At 41.0% G+C, this 13,600-nt stretch overlaps 4 protein-coding genes across 10 annotated transcripts in view; 2 read left to right on the plus strand and 2 right to left on the minus strand.

Moving 5' to 3' along the window:
* Positions 1 to 1,048, plus strand: part of apbb1ip (amyloid beta (A4) precursor protein-binding, family B, member 1 interacting protein) — a 20,186-nt gene extending 19,138 nt beyond the window's left edge. The window contains exon 15 of the mRNA XM_017031569.2: positions 1 to 1,048. Coding sequence (XP_016887058.1) covers positions 1 to 499 — 499 coding nt within the window. The 3' untranslated portion in view covers positions 500 to 1,048.
* The window catches only part of LOC103377350 (UPF0061 protein YdiU), a 6,598-nt gene extending 1,641 nt beyond the window's left edge, over positions 1 to 4,957 (minus strand). For 3 of the 5 annotated variants that reach the window (XM_025054716.1, XM_025054715.1, XM_025054713.1), the window contains exons 1-18: positions 4,240 to 4,957; positions 4,041 to 4,159; positions 3,839 to 3,967; positions 3,677 to 3,741; positions 3,518 to 3,574; positions 3,325 to 3,423; positions 3,178 to 3,245; positions 2,959 to 3,046; positions 2,787 to 2,856; positions 2,634 to 2,706; positions 2,467 to 2,553; positions 2,253 to 2,382; positions 2,122 to 2,166; positions 1,932 to 2,013; positions 1,753 to 1,845; positions 1,464 to 1,659; positions 1,287 to 1,366; positions 1,074 to 1,178 (exon numbers count right to left, since the gene is read on the minus strand). In XM_025054716.1, the coding sequence (XP_024910484.1) occupies positions 1,074 to 1,178; positions 1,287 to 1,366; positions 1,464 to 1,659; positions 1,753 to 1,845; positions 1,932 to 2,013; positions 2,122 to 2,166; positions 2,253 to 2,382; positions 2,467 to 2,553; positions 2,634 to 2,706; positions 2,787 to 2,856; positions 2,959 to 3,046; positions 3,178 to 3,245; positions 3,325 to 3,423; positions 3,518 to 3,574; positions 3,677 to 3,741; positions 3,839 to 3,967; positions 4,041 to 4,159; positions 4,240 to 4,525 (1,872 nt within the window). In that variant the 5' untranslated portion in view covers positions 4,526 to 4,957. The remainder of the gene's footprint in view (positions 1 to 1,073; positions 1,179 to 1,286; positions 1,367 to 1,463; positions 1,660 to 1,752; positions 1,846 to 1,931; positions 2,014 to 2,121; positions 2,167 to 2,252; positions 2,383 to 2,466; positions 2,554 to 2,633; positions 2,707 to 2,786; positions 2,857 to 2,958; positions 3,047 to 3,177; positions 3,246 to 3,324; positions 3,424 to 3,517; positions 3,575 to 3,676; positions 3,742 to 3,838; positions 3,968 to 4,040; positions 4,160 to 4,239) is intronic. The other 2 variants (XM_017031568.2, XM_025054714.1) reach the window with 2 other exon arrangements.
* Positions 4,958 to 5,158: 201 nt separating this feature from the next.
* On the plus strand, positions 5,159 to 8,887 carry pdss1 (prenyl (decaprenyl) diphosphate synthase, subunit 1). Its single transcript, XM_008308139.3, has 11 exons — positions 5,159 to 5,335; positions 6,006 to 6,061; positions 6,153 to 6,285; positions 6,432 to 6,562; positions 6,687 to 6,828; positions 6,932 to 7,043; positions 7,182 to 7,291; positions 7,395 to 7,475; positions 7,555 to 7,668; positions 7,752 to 7,832; positions 8,006 to 8,887. The coding sequence occupies exons 1-11, from the start codon at positions 5,192 to 5,194 to the stop codon at positions 8,144 to 8,146; spliced, it is 1,245 nt and encodes a 414-aa protein (XP_008306361.1). The 5' UTR covers positions 5,159 to 5,191; the 3' UTR covers positions 8,147 to 8,887.
* A 186-nt stretch (positions 8,888 to 9,073) lies between these two features.
* The window catches only part of abi1a (abl-interactor 1a), a 39,703-nt gene continuing 35,176 nt past the window's right edge, over positions 9,074 to 13,600 (minus strand). The window contains exons 10-13 of one of the 3 annotated variants that reach the window (XM_025054615.1): positions 13,508 to 13,574; positions 12,773 to 12,859; positions 11,752 to 11,937; positions 9,074 to 10,915 (exon numbers count right to left, since the gene is read on the minus strand). In XM_025054615.1, the coding sequence (XP_024910383.1) occupies positions 10,740 to 10,915; positions 11,752 to 11,937; positions 12,773 to 12,859; positions 13,508 to 13,574 (516 nt within the window). In that variant the 3' untranslated portion in view covers positions 9,074 to 10,739. The remainder of the gene's footprint in view (positions 10,916 to 11,751; positions 11,938 to 12,772; positions 12,860 to 13,507; positions 13,575 to 13,600) is intronic. The other 2 variants (XM_017031654.2, XM_008308146.3) reach the window with 2 other exon arrangements.

Here is a 13,600-nt window from a genome sequence, read left to right on the forward strand (position 1 = left end):
TGCAATGGACCTCCCTCCTCCACCTCCGCCTCCTCCTGAAGAGGACTCTATCGATGCTCCACCAAACTTCCTCCCACCACCACCACCCGCCGTTGGTTCGATGCTTCCACCTCCTCCTCTTTCTCCGTACTCAGGCAGATCCTTACCACCACCTCCACCGCCTTCTTGTTTCAAAGGCTTCAACCAATCTCTGCCTCCTCCACCTCCTGATCCAGGGTTTTTACCACCCCCTCCTCCTCCGCAGCCATTAATGACAGCAGGTGGGGTACCACCACCACCTCCTCCTCCACCACCACCTCCTCCACCTGCTGCTGCGTCTCCTACAGCAGCCCCTAGACCATCCCTGCGCCCTGTTGGATCAGTGAAGAAAATGCCTCCCGCTCCACCTAAGAGGACTACACCAACGCTGGGAGGAGGAGGTGGCGGTGGAGGAGGAGACGGTGGTGACCTCATGTCAGAACTGATGCTCGCCATGCAGAAGAAACGTGGAAATAATTAACCCATAAACTCCCGGCCTTGAAACACTTCTCGATATTCCACAGTTTTTGTTAAATCTTTAGGAAAACAATTGATAATATGCTATTGTTTTAATAAAATTGTAAATATTGTCATGTTTAACAGGGAGAATAGGATTTTTTTTATTGTTATTATTTCAAGCAACTTCCAGTAAATATCTATTTTTATTCCCCGGTGGGAAAAAAAAAAAAAAAAAAAAAAAAAAACGACAAAAATGAAAGTAATTTCTCACAGGACTGAATCAGCGGGTGTTTCTCTCATTGATCTGCTGCCATTGGTCGTTTAAAGGCACATGACATATGACGAACATCTGTGTTAAATCAGTCCCAGCCTCCAACAGTTGTCCTGCTGTGAGCAAACGGCACCAGTATAAAAAAAGGAGAGTGTTTTTGCCTTTATTTCTGTCAAATATAAAAATCACGTGTGTGTTTTTTTCAGACTGTTTGTGTTTCATACCGATTTAAACACCAAAGATAACTGAAGCTATAAGAAATGTCTTTGTTTTTTATTTTATTTTAATTATTTTCAGGCTCCAGGATTCATGATGAGCAGCTAACCTTTAACCTCTGTGACCACCGTGGGGGTCTTGATGCGTAACCTGCATCCTCTGCTGTCGTTTGTGTAACAAAGGGGGAAGCCAAGATGCGGTGCAGCATTGCCACCTAGTGGCAGACATGTATTAAAGCAGGTTAGAGGGTGGAAAAGAAATTGGGTTTGCTTTTGTAGAAAAACATCTTGGAATTTCTTCTTTTTGAAACAAGATTTCTCACCTGAGAAAAGTCATTCTTCTCTGCTTTCCTTATGGCTAATTCTGCCATCCAGTTCCTCAGCACATACCTGGGATTTACACCTGTAAGAAATATTAAACGAGGTCAGTTTAAAATCGTATTTTAACACCAACACTAGCATAAACTCTAATAATAACACCTTGAACTTTGAAAACCTACTTTTCATCCTGTTCTGACGATCGATGTCACTGTCATTTTCTTGTCTGCACCAGAGAATAAAAAATAACAAATCAACACAATTTTTACATTTTTTGTTAAAGGATCGACTTTTTTTTAACCTGCTGATACGGAGGAGATACATCCTGAGCCAATCAGAGAAGTGAACATGCTGTGACAGGTCATAGAGCGCCCACATCTGACAGAACAAAAATTAAAACAGGTAAAAAAATGCATTTTGATCAATACTCGGTGGAAGCAGAAACATAGGAATTTGACACGTTGTCTCCACCTGTGAGACGTTCCTGCTGTGAAGCTGCAGCTGTGAAGCTTCACTGAGTTGTCTGAAGGTCATGGTGAAGTCCGACTTTGTTTCCTCCATCATCTGGGAAGACAAATAACTAACATTAAAAGGGTGGAGTATGGTTATAATTTATTTAAAAAAATCAAGCAAAATTTCTGCAAATTTGCCTTGAGGAGGAGAGCGATGAGTAAACCATCCTCTTCATCTTCATCACGAAGGCCCAGTTTACCTCTGAATAACTGCTGAATTCTTTGTTACAGATGGAGTAGGACAAGCAGGTAACATGTAGGTATTTTGGTCTGTATTTCAGAGAAACTTCAGAGAATAAATATGGAACTAGTAATTACTGTAGCTCACCTCATCTGGTAAATACCAGTGAATCCCTTTAAAATCATGTTGGCCCTACAAAAAGAAAAAACAATCTCAACTTTGCTGTTAAAACCCATCAGAGATGAAGCGGTAGATAAATGAATGATGAGGTCTCTTACGCCCTCTGTTGTTTCTGTGTAAGTACAGGGTTGAGAGCCTCCTGCAGCTTCTGCAGGTTGAACAGTCCCACATCGGCCTGGGCTCCGATTCTGTATCTGCCCTCATCATCAGATGAGTTAGGAACGAAATCTGTAACATAAAAATATATTAGGCAGCACAGAAATGTGTTTTTAAAATAAATGAAGCCTCAATGTTTTTTACTATTATACACACTGGGGTCATAGGCCTCCATGAAACCAAACGGTCCATAGTCGATGGTTATGGAGAGGAGGCTGAAGTTGTCTGTGTTACAGACGCCTGCTGGAGAAAACACAGATGAGACACAAGAACATGTTGTTTTTTTTAAGAAACAGTGTAAACAGAAATGTTCAGGTTCTCACCGTGTGCAAACCCTATAGACATCCACTGTCCAATAAGATGAGCAGTTTCATTGACCACTGTAGAATAAAATACCTAGAAATACACACATTAATGCATACATATATACTGCATACAGTTTATTACAAGCAAGTGAAAAAAAAAATTTGACTCACTAAATATTTATCAGGGTCGTCTGAAACGATGGAGGGAAAATGTTCCTCAATCACAAAGTCCAACAACTTCCTACATCAACATACAAATATGACCATTAGAAAAAACAAATTTTATCATTCTACGGTAACCCCTGACTGTTGAATAGTACAATGATCACATGATTATGTTTACCTCAACAGATCTGTCTCTCCACTTTTGGCCAGAATTTCCAATGATCCAAATCGGAACCAGGACTTTGCTACTCTGAGCACAACAGCCCCTCAGGTAAACAAAAACAAAAACAAAAACAAAAACAAAAACAAAAACAAAAAATTAAATAAAGGCGGAAAGAATGGCAATAAGGTGGAAAGAATGGCAATGAAACTGAAGTTTTGATGATATTCACTGTACCTCTCTCTGTGTCAACATTGCCGTTGTAAAATTGGTCTCTCAACACCGGCTCCTCACTCACAATTAGACTGTAATATACGGCACATGGTTTAATACCACAGTACTAACACCATATTAATCATTCCCATCCATCAGTCCGGCTCTAACCTGGCAGCTCTGCTGGTGGGAACACCCAGGAAATGCATGGCCTCACTGCACAGGAACTCCCGCACCGAGGAGCGAATCACAGCTCGGCCGTCTCCCGACCTGTAGAAGTGTTCAGGTATTTACAGAAACCCGTTGACTATGTGTGCGATCATGCAGGAAACAGAGGAGTGCAGAGGAATATGGAGAGAATTACCTGGAATATGGGGTTTTCCCAGATCCTTTAAGCTGCAGTTCCCATGTCTCTCCCTTTCTGTTAGGTCGTCCATATACAGAAATTAAATTGGAAATAACATTTATTGGTTATTTACCCTTTATTAAATTTTCTTTTTGAAATATTGGATTTATTTCTCACCTGTTTAAATACTGACCAAGCAGATGAGCTCGGCCGTCCCCAAGCTGACCCGCCCAATAGCCGAACTTTTAGAAAATGTAAAAACAAAGGAGATCATGTAAGATGTCAATCAAAACATAATGTGTATTTGTATCATGTTATATGAAGATCCAATGTCAGTACCTGGTGGCCCCCATATCTGTGAGTGAGTGGTACGGACCCTGACATCAGTTTGCCTCCACTGGCAAACTGCAGGAAATCCTCTGACTGTGTTAGGACAACATCTAAATCTAAGGTTTCCTCCACCACTTCCTGTTTTGACAGTAACACATACAATTATTTCTCTGTACGTGATAGTGACGGTGTTGTGATCCTGGTGCACCACCTTAGAAACTGCTGCCAGTCTCAGTGGTCCTTTCAGTGGAGTTGGAATGGATTTAGAAAATATGCAGTCCTTCACGGTGCGAACAAAGTTCCCATCGACATCATCAACAGGAAATGCTTCTGCAAAACAAGAAACAATTGAAGTCTGTTCATAGTTTATATTCTATGTTATCACATCAAAAAAAGTACATTTACGTTACCAAGTAGCTTTTCACAGGACACTCTCCACTGGTCCAGGTCCTGGAGAAGGTTTGTGGCGTTTGCGTTCCACCTTGACGCAGTGTGTGAATATGACTCTGCCTCTGAAGCTGTGTTGTCGTCATTGTGACAGTCAGGGTCCAGACTTGGGCAGAACTCCAGGAGACAGACCGGTGTGATGCTCGATGTTGCTGCCAGAGCAAACACGAACACTCGAAGAATGTTCCACATAAAGCAGCTCTGTTGAATGTGTTCAAGTCTGCGCGCACCGATGCAACTACACATCATATTTTAAGAGTAATAATTTAACTCAAACCAAATTCTTAAAATGTGGGATGGCTTCCCTTCCTGCCCGTGTATTTTAATTGTTCAAATATTACATGATAAACTACGTTAATGTTGTACTGGTTTTAAGTAGGTCTGACCGATTGGCAATCAATGTTAACTATTTTTGAACGTATGATGCATTTATTCCAAATCGTAGTTTAATCTCTTCGCTACGTAGTTTAGAAAATATACCAATTTTCTATAATATCGGTAGTAAAAACATACCGATTTGGCTACGATTTAAAGGTCGTCTTTTTATTATAATGGGGTCAAAATAACTTCTTTCAAAAGTTTACTTTAAAATATTGTTAGCCGCATGTAGCTTAGCAACTATCAAAATATCTCACAACAACGCCGGTGTGTTGTCGGGTGAACAACGCTACATTTTCCTACCTTTTTGTCAGTTGGTTTTTAAATAAACTCGTATTTTTCTTCTTCTTATTATTCTTATAATTACAATGTTGTTATTTCTCTTATTTTGGTTGCTTTACATTTAGGCTAGTGCTGGCTACAAGGTAGTTCCTGTTTTGGTCAGCGTCAACTGATGACGCAAACGCGCAGCTAAACCTTTCGGTTCCGGTTTAAATTTGTTACATGACGCTATAGCGTGCAGCGACCAGGGGCAACATGGCGGCCCCGTGGTGGAGGCACTGCCGGCGCTGGAGCACATACTGTCTCAATCCGCTTTTAGTGGAGACTGGGTGGTGTTTTAACACCAGGTCCGTGTCCTCTGTGAGTCGGACTTCCTGGAGCGTATGGTCGCGGAATGAGGTGAGTTTTGCGGCTGTGTGGCTGTTAGGACATCGGGGATAGAAGCTGTCAGAGCCGGGAAGGTCATTCATTACATACCATCACTGTTACTGCAGTAACAATAACATAAAGATATGTTTTTAGTCAGTCTGTATTTATAATTATAATTTCGCCAGAGGAAATAAGAGTCGTTTGTGTTTTGCAAGAGATTCTTGTGTTTCGTAATTAATACCGGATATGAATGAAGACAGTGACTTGTTGCAGGGGTGTGGACTGACTTAAACCTACTGCCGCTGATAAAGGTCAGAGATTGAACATGGTTTACATCCAATTAGGGACGACTTGACATTATAAAAGGCAAAAAAGACTACACTACACAGAAATCAATTATTATACATAGGGACCACAGTACTTGTGGGGGGGAAAAAAAAGAAAAATTACCTAAATATCTCTGTACTTGTGGGAAAAAAAAAAAGAAAAATTATCTAAATATCTACACCTATAAACTTCTACATAGCCATACATTCAGATATATTGAAAATATAGAATATAAAATGTACAATGAATGCATTATTATAAAATCCAGAAATTATACTTTGAATATTAAAATTACATTAATGTTTGCCTGTTTATACTGTTCTAAATTTGTCTAATATTTATTATATTTTATATATATATATTTTTTTTTTAGGTACAGCCCCCATCCTCTACACAACCAAACTTGAAACCTTTAATATGTGGGAACAGGTGAGTCTTCTATTTTTTATTATTATTATTATTATTATTATTATTTCTACTTGCTCAACCTGGTGTAACATCTTTCACTGTTTCTTTTCAGACTAAAGTCAAGGCTGCCATTTTCAGCTCTACAGTCCTGCTGCTGTAGAACGATACACAGTGACACCAAGCCCAAAGACCCCTTCTCATTGGCCCAGAAAGACCTGACCACCTTATATGATGACATCAAAAAGGTCCATCCTTAAGGAAAAATCTTTTATCTATTCATCTTCTGTTTTATTTTGCACACTAGTCGTAAATGTCACGTGTTGTTAGGCAGATGTTTATATCCTGTAATGACTAAAGTCAAACTCTGAACTTCTCTTCCTTCACTTCACAGGAGCTGTTTGTCTCCAAACATGAGCTGAAGCACTTGTGCGACTACTACTTCGACGGCAAAGGCAAAGCCATCCGACCCATGATTGTAGTTCTGATGGCTCGGGCGCTCAACATCCACAGCAACAGAGCGGGGTAACAAACTCACAAACCTCTGACCTACTGAACACACCTTCTCCAAGCTAACATGAATCATGTCGTTAAACATCTAATTTCATTCCTCTTCCTGTAACCTCGGCATTACTTTTATTGCCCGCAGTGATTTGCTCCCGGGGCAGAAGGCCGTAGCCATGATCTCAGAAATGATTCACACTGCCAGCCTGGTGCACGATGATGTCATAGACGGGTCAGACAAACGCCGAGGGAAGAGGACAATCAATGAAGTGTGGGGTGAAAAAAAGGTAAGTGATAAGTGAAAAAAAATTCTACTTGCTGTTTTACTACAAAATGCTTTTTTTAAGGAAAGAATAAATGTATGATTTTTTTTTTTTTAATTTGTTCCAGGCCATCTTGGTTGGAGATTTCATCCTGTCGACTGCTTCAATGGCGTTGGCTCGAATTGGAAACATCACTGTGGTTAAAGTGTTGTCTCAAGTCATTGAGGACCTGGTTAGAGGTACGGGAACGATACCTCGAAATTGTAGTATATTCGAAATTACGAAACACAAGAATACAAGTATATGTACATAAGGCTCCATATTTGATGGATTAAAAAAAATAATAAAATTATCTTCAACATCTCCTTGTTCCCCAGGTGAATTCATGCAGCTGGGCTCCAAAGAGAACGAGAACGAGCGATTCAAGCACTACCTCGAGAAGACCTTTAAGAAGACGGCGAGTCTTATTGCAAACAGTTGTAAAGCAGTATGTACGTTCTCTTTCTGCATGAATGGCTCAGAGATGGAGGGAACCTTTGGTCTCCTCACTCCCTGGCTCTTGTTGACTGCCTGCTGTCTTCTCTCTGAAGGTGTCTATTCTAGTCAACTCTGATCCTGATGTTCACGAAATCGCCTACCAGTATGGAAAGAACGTAGGCATCGCTTTTCAGGTACGTGTAGATGTGATACTTCACAATCACACATCATCATCATCATAAATGTTAATGAGCAGTGATTATTGTCCTGCAGCTGGTGGATGACGTGTTGGACTTCACCTCAGGAGCCAATCATCTGGGGAAACCTTCAGCTGCAGATCTTAAACTAGGCCTGGCTACAGGACCAGTTCTGTTTGCCTGTCAGCAGGTGGCGTACAATTGTACATATGATGTTAAAAAACAGCTAGAGTTTCCACAACATATATTAACATAATATTTTTCTGTCTCAAGTTTCCCGAGCTTCATGCGATGATCATGAGACGGTTTAGCTCGAATGGAGACGTGGACCGAGCCTGGCAGTACGTACTCCAGGTAAGATCAACTGTACTTAGGTACCAGACAAATACTGCGTTCCTGGACTACAGGTCACATACAGACTGGTGCATTTTAGTTCTGTTCTTTAAGGAAGTATTTTAGTCGTGTAAGTTTCAAGTGGTGCAATTGCAGGTTTACTAGACTGCCGACCTTTTTGGTTCCTGTTTCAGAGCGACGGTGTGCAGCAGACGAGCTACCTGGCGCAGCACTACTGCCGTGAAGCCATCCGACACATCAGCATGCTCCAGCCGTCCCCAGAGAGAGACGCCCTCATCAGGCTCACTGACATGGTGCTCAACAGAGACAAATGAACCTCCTCTGCCGGGGCTTCACTTCAGGCAGCTACCTGTGGGAAAATCACTCGCCCTGTCCTGTCAATGTGTGTGTGTGTCCTGGGAGGCAGGGTGAGAGACAAAGACAATGAGAGAAGCGCTTGGAGATTGGTTAAGAAGGACCCCTGGTGTCAACGGAGTGAATACCTCACCAACAGCAGGTGATCTTTTACAGTTTCCCGACAGAACTAGGAAACTTTAGTACCAGGAACCATTTTTTTCTGACCAAGCATGTGCTTAAATCCTGGTCCCCAGGTTAGAAATGCCAATAGTTCCTGGTACTAAGTTTCTACACTGCTGACCTAGCTGTCAATTTCAAATGCACACCAGGGTGAGTTTTTAAGATTGTACATGTGAAAACACTGCATCCCACAGTGGAGAATACAGAAAGGATCTTAAAAGTACCAGATGCATCCAGAGTACTGTACCAGTGGCAGCCTCACACCGACACAGACTTCAGTCCTGGTCCGTGTAGCTGCTGCAAAACCTGTAAAATTCCAAATCATATGCATAGTTGTCAACGGTGTGTTTGTGCTGGAGCCGTGTGTCATCCAGATCCATCCAAACTTGGGAAGGCCGTCCAGTTTGTGAACTTTTAGGTCTGAAAAACAAAGTGCCCTGTAACAACTATGGCCTTAACATCTGCCGACAACTGTGTGCTCAATAAACCCACAGTTTTTTTATTTAAACCAAGAAAAAAAAAACGTGTTGTTTTTTTTGGGGGGATTTTTTTTTTAGTATTTAAACCAAGAAAAAAATGTGTTGTTTTTTTGGGGGGATTTTTTTTAGGTTTAAGTTCCATAAAGACAGTTTGTTTTTCCAGCTTACCACCTGCGGTAACTCAAGTGTCCTCTCCTCTTTTTTCCTAGGGACAGTGAAGGAAACTCATTAGAGTGAACACGCATGGAGGTTGTACATAGAATTGTTTATTATAAAAGACTGTACATTAATTTCTCAATCAACAATTTATCTGTACAAATGAAGGGCAGACATAGATTGTAATATTTCTATATATGAACGTCAACCTTTTTTTTTTAACGTTTAATTGGAAAAAACTAAAGCAAAAGGGCAAAACGTGTTGAAGTCGTTCGCTGCAGAACCCTGAACTGTGACCACAGCAGGTAAACCTTCAAAAGAAAAGATTCTGTTAGACGAGTTGATGAGTAAATGTGAACAGATGCACAATGTGACGGAGACCTGAGTGGACGTTATCGACTGGCTGATTTGACCGGAGTTCAATATGTACACCTGAAGATTTTTTTTTAGTTCACATCAATCAGCATGGTCCTCAAGCTCAGAGCAGAACGCTGTTGGTTTGAAAAGACTGAGGAGGTATTAGAGTTGTGTACTGGTCAAATGTGTTACGTCTGAATTGTCTCATGGCAGTGTTAGGTACGACAAGATCCTTCCAGACTCTCACTGCACACACACCATGTTGTCACTGAAGCTGGTCAGTGATTAGACCTCATCTGGAAAAGTCAAAGGTCAGGAAAATGAGTTCTCTTGATTTACAGACAGGTCTAATTTTTTTACCACTTCAGCTTTGTTTTTTGGGGATCTTGAATCAACACTATGCAACTTTTCATGTCTAAAAATAGTAAACACTCATACTGTTCTGATAAAAGAAGCTAGGCTCTGCAGCTAACTCTGTAGCTTTAAACAGACTTTCAGGATTTTTCCATGTTAGTAAAAACATACACTTTAACAGTTTGTCCTTTTTGTCATAAACTGCAGAGGATGAACTCAGCTGCAGTGTCTGAATTAAGTCACTATTAAAAATGAAAATTATGACAGATGTCATGCTAACAACTTTAACAAGCTCTAGGTTCTTTGCTGCCATCTAGTGGCTGCCTCTCGTAACGACATGCTACTGTAAAAAGATGACGTCGAGTTATGCACATTTGTCAAAAAAAACTTTTTTCAATCACTTCATGAAAAGTTTCATAGTGTAGCTCAGCCTTTAAATCCAAATCAGCATGTAAAAATCCACCCCAATGGGAAAGAAAAAAATAAAATAAAAAAGTTCAGTGGCTACAACAGTGGAATAAAATAAAATAAGGTGAATACACTTACAAAATAATGAAAACATAATGGTAATAAACTTAAATTACATTATATCATTAAAAATTTTGCATGCTCTAACGCCAAGACTGATCTTCAGGGAGTTTATCGTTGTCTTAAAGTTGGAAAGCATTTACAGAATAAAAAAACGTCATTACTGTCAGGCTTCGAGGTAACGTTACAGAAACCCGATTGGCTGCACTACTAGTGTTACGTACAGCGGACAGGACAGTTAACGTCTTGTTTGCTTATAGAGTCCTCTCTCTTTTTTTTCCAATACACAATCCATAAATGCCCCCCACCCGCTCATATAACACCAAAATAATCTAAGTAGATATTACTTTGAATTTTATCTGCAATAAATTGAGGGCGGGTTCTGTCATATCAAAAGTTTCACAAAGTTTTGCCTAAGCCTCCTCTCAGGACTCCTGCTGCTGCAGTGTCTGTGTCTGTGGATTAGGATAAGACTGAATAAATAGACTTTACGGTTGGAGGTGGCGGCCGCCGCCCTTCAGTCGGCGTAGTGCATGATGCTCTCCACGTAGTTCCCGGGGAAGAGCCCGGTGACGCCATTGCAGACGCCCTCGAACCAACCGTCGTCATTCTTCTTGACGACGTAAATGATGGCTCCCTCCATGAAGCTCAACTCGTCTTCTTTGTCCTTGGCATAGTCATAAATGGCCACCACTGGGAGCAAAAAAAGGGAGGGGTTATAAAGTGAGAAATTGGGTTTGTAGGTCAGGATAGTGGGTGGAGAGCATTTTACTGCAAAGCTGGCCTTAATTCGGCTTTGTTTTCTTACTTATTTCCTTCTCCTTATGCAGGTAATCTGCTTCACTTTAACCGATTTGCCTCATCTACTCTTAAACCTACATTTTCCCATCATTATTGCCTGAATCTCAGCATTTATATCCCTATAGACAACGCTACAAATATGTCGTGCTATTTTCCCAAAAAGTTGGTCTTGTTACTCCAACATTTGAAGTAAATGTTCACATATCTGTCATTATTTCCCGCTCCTGTCTTCATACAGCCACTACTGGATACACATACGCTATAATTGCTCCTGTCTTCATACAGCCTTGTGGTTGTACTACTGGATACACATACGCTATAATTGGTTCTGTGGAGATGCTCCCGCCCTTTAGACAATAAACATAGCGCTGATTCGTTCCTACTCTCAAACTTTTCCTTAAAATTAATGACGAAATTAGCGCTGATTGGATTTCGTCCCTGTGCCTGTCCATCGGCATTAAAACTTAATTTCTACGACCGTTTTAATTCTGGGTTTGCTTATGACGTTTTATAAAAAGTAATAGTGCCAAAATACCACCACTTTAATACGAGTTTAAATGTGAAATGGATCGATATAAATATTATTTATACCCATAGAGGGTGACACCACTCATGGATTATTTATCATTATAAAATATAAAACCCTGCTTAAAAACAAACACTGAAGAAAAACCTGTCATGAAATGTCTTAAGTAACCACACAAAGGAAGTGTTTTTTTTTCTCAAACCTTTCTCGATGTAGTTGTTGGGGGCCCACTGTGGGTCACCGTCGGCGTATGGGTCACTGTACTGAACAACCGCAGCATCCTCCTCCTCATAGTCCACAGGGGGAGGCGGCGGTGGAGGAGGAGAGTCATCGAACATGGGCAGGTCGTCCGGTGGAGGAGGAGGAGGTGGAGTGGGAGTATCTGCAACTGACGAAACGGTGACAAGAAGTGAGATTTTCGGGTTTTGTGTTGGGCTGTACCACAGGGCGGCTGAGTCATGCAGGATTATTAACAAAGACATGCAATGATGCATCGGTAATTAGTAGTGAGTTTATTCATCAAACAGACTCAACAGTGTTAGCAGCTCAAATGGAAGGACGCTGTGAGTGAGTCATTGTGGTTCTGTATAAGATTTACGGTCACAGCGACGATGTCACACGCTGTGTCGTAACAGCGAGCGTGATGTAAATGACATCATCAACGTTAACAGGATTAAAACACTTTTTTGCATTTTCAAAATGTCTTCTACTGACATTTTAAGTCTCTACTATTACACTTGTCCCCGCAGATGTTATCTATAACACCAGCAGATGGCAGCAGAGGCTCCTGTCTTCACCTGTTCAAAGCAGCTTCGACCTTTGACCAGGCTTAATATTCGGTTTTACCTCAGCTCAACTGCAGCTCCTGCCATTTTCTGCTTTATTTATAGCTAACATTTAAGCATATTCTAAAATAAAATCATTTTGAATCGACATCACTCCTGGATCCTTTCTCATTTTCAATCATTCACACTGAAACCATCTATTGTGATTAAATGGTTAACTGACCTATTCTACAGGCAGCTTAAAGGTGTCAGGTTTTTTAGTCATGATTACACGGCCGATGAGGGAAATTCAGTGAGAAAATGATTTTGTAAAAGGTCAGTCGTGATGGGTTTAACACAGAAACACGCAAGGAAGAGGAAGGGAGGAGATCGAGCACAATGCATGCTGGGAGGAAAAACAAGGACGAGTACAGAACAGGTCTTTGCCTGATCACTTACTGCTCTCCTGCATCCTGGCCACAAAGCCAGTCAGAGGTATCTGTGGAGTCAGCTGGGGCATGGGAGGAGGAGGGGGAGCAATAGACACTGAAAGCCAGCAGAAAAGAAGACAAGAATGGAGAGAGAGAGAGAAGAAGAAAAACACATGAATAAATAAATAAGGAGTCATTTTCAGTAAGTGTAGAGAAGACTTGTGGCAAGAAGACCTATAAACCGAAGAAAACGCCACGATCTGAAGCAAATAAAAGGATGTAAAGAAAACGCTGTCTGACAATTAAAGGCCGACCATCAAACTACACGTCGGTCAATTGACTAGAAACGGAATTGACTAGAAAGATCTGAATAGAATCTCAATGTCAATTTCTTTCCCCTATTGAAAATTCTGAAATCAAAGAGAATAATCGATAGTTTAATTGATTAGAAAAATAATTTTTAAGTGCAGCTCTAAACACGACGTGCATTAAGGGGCTCTGCCTTGTTGGCCGACATTGACGGTTTGTGGTGCATCAGCTGTAGAACTGAGGAATCATGCATTAAAACCAATCGACATTCCACAGTTCAGGATAAAAAGGGCCTGGACTTGCACTTTAGAAATTAAATAGAGAAGTCAATATTTCTCCCCAGGATTAGAGTTCGACCTTCAGACAGCAGTGACTCACTTTTAAATGTCAGTTATTTGTCTGTGGCTGAAGAGGTTGGCGTTCTTTCATTTGTGACACACAATAAGGGCCTTACTTGAGTTCTGGCCGTAGCCAGGAGTGCCTCCATTAATGTGAGGCTGCTGCTGCTGCTGCTGCTGCAGGTGTTGCCGCCGTTTTTTGTGGTTGC

Source organism: Cynoglossus semilaevis, chromosome 3 (assembly GCF_000523025.1).
Source record: "Cynoglossus semilaevis isolate Cse_v1.0 chromosome 3, Cse_v1.0, whole genome shotgun sequence".
NCBI classification, from domain to species: domain Eukaryota; kingdom Metazoa; phylum Chordata; class Actinopteri; order Pleuronectiformes; family Cynoglossidae; genus Cynoglossus; species Cynoglossus semilaevis.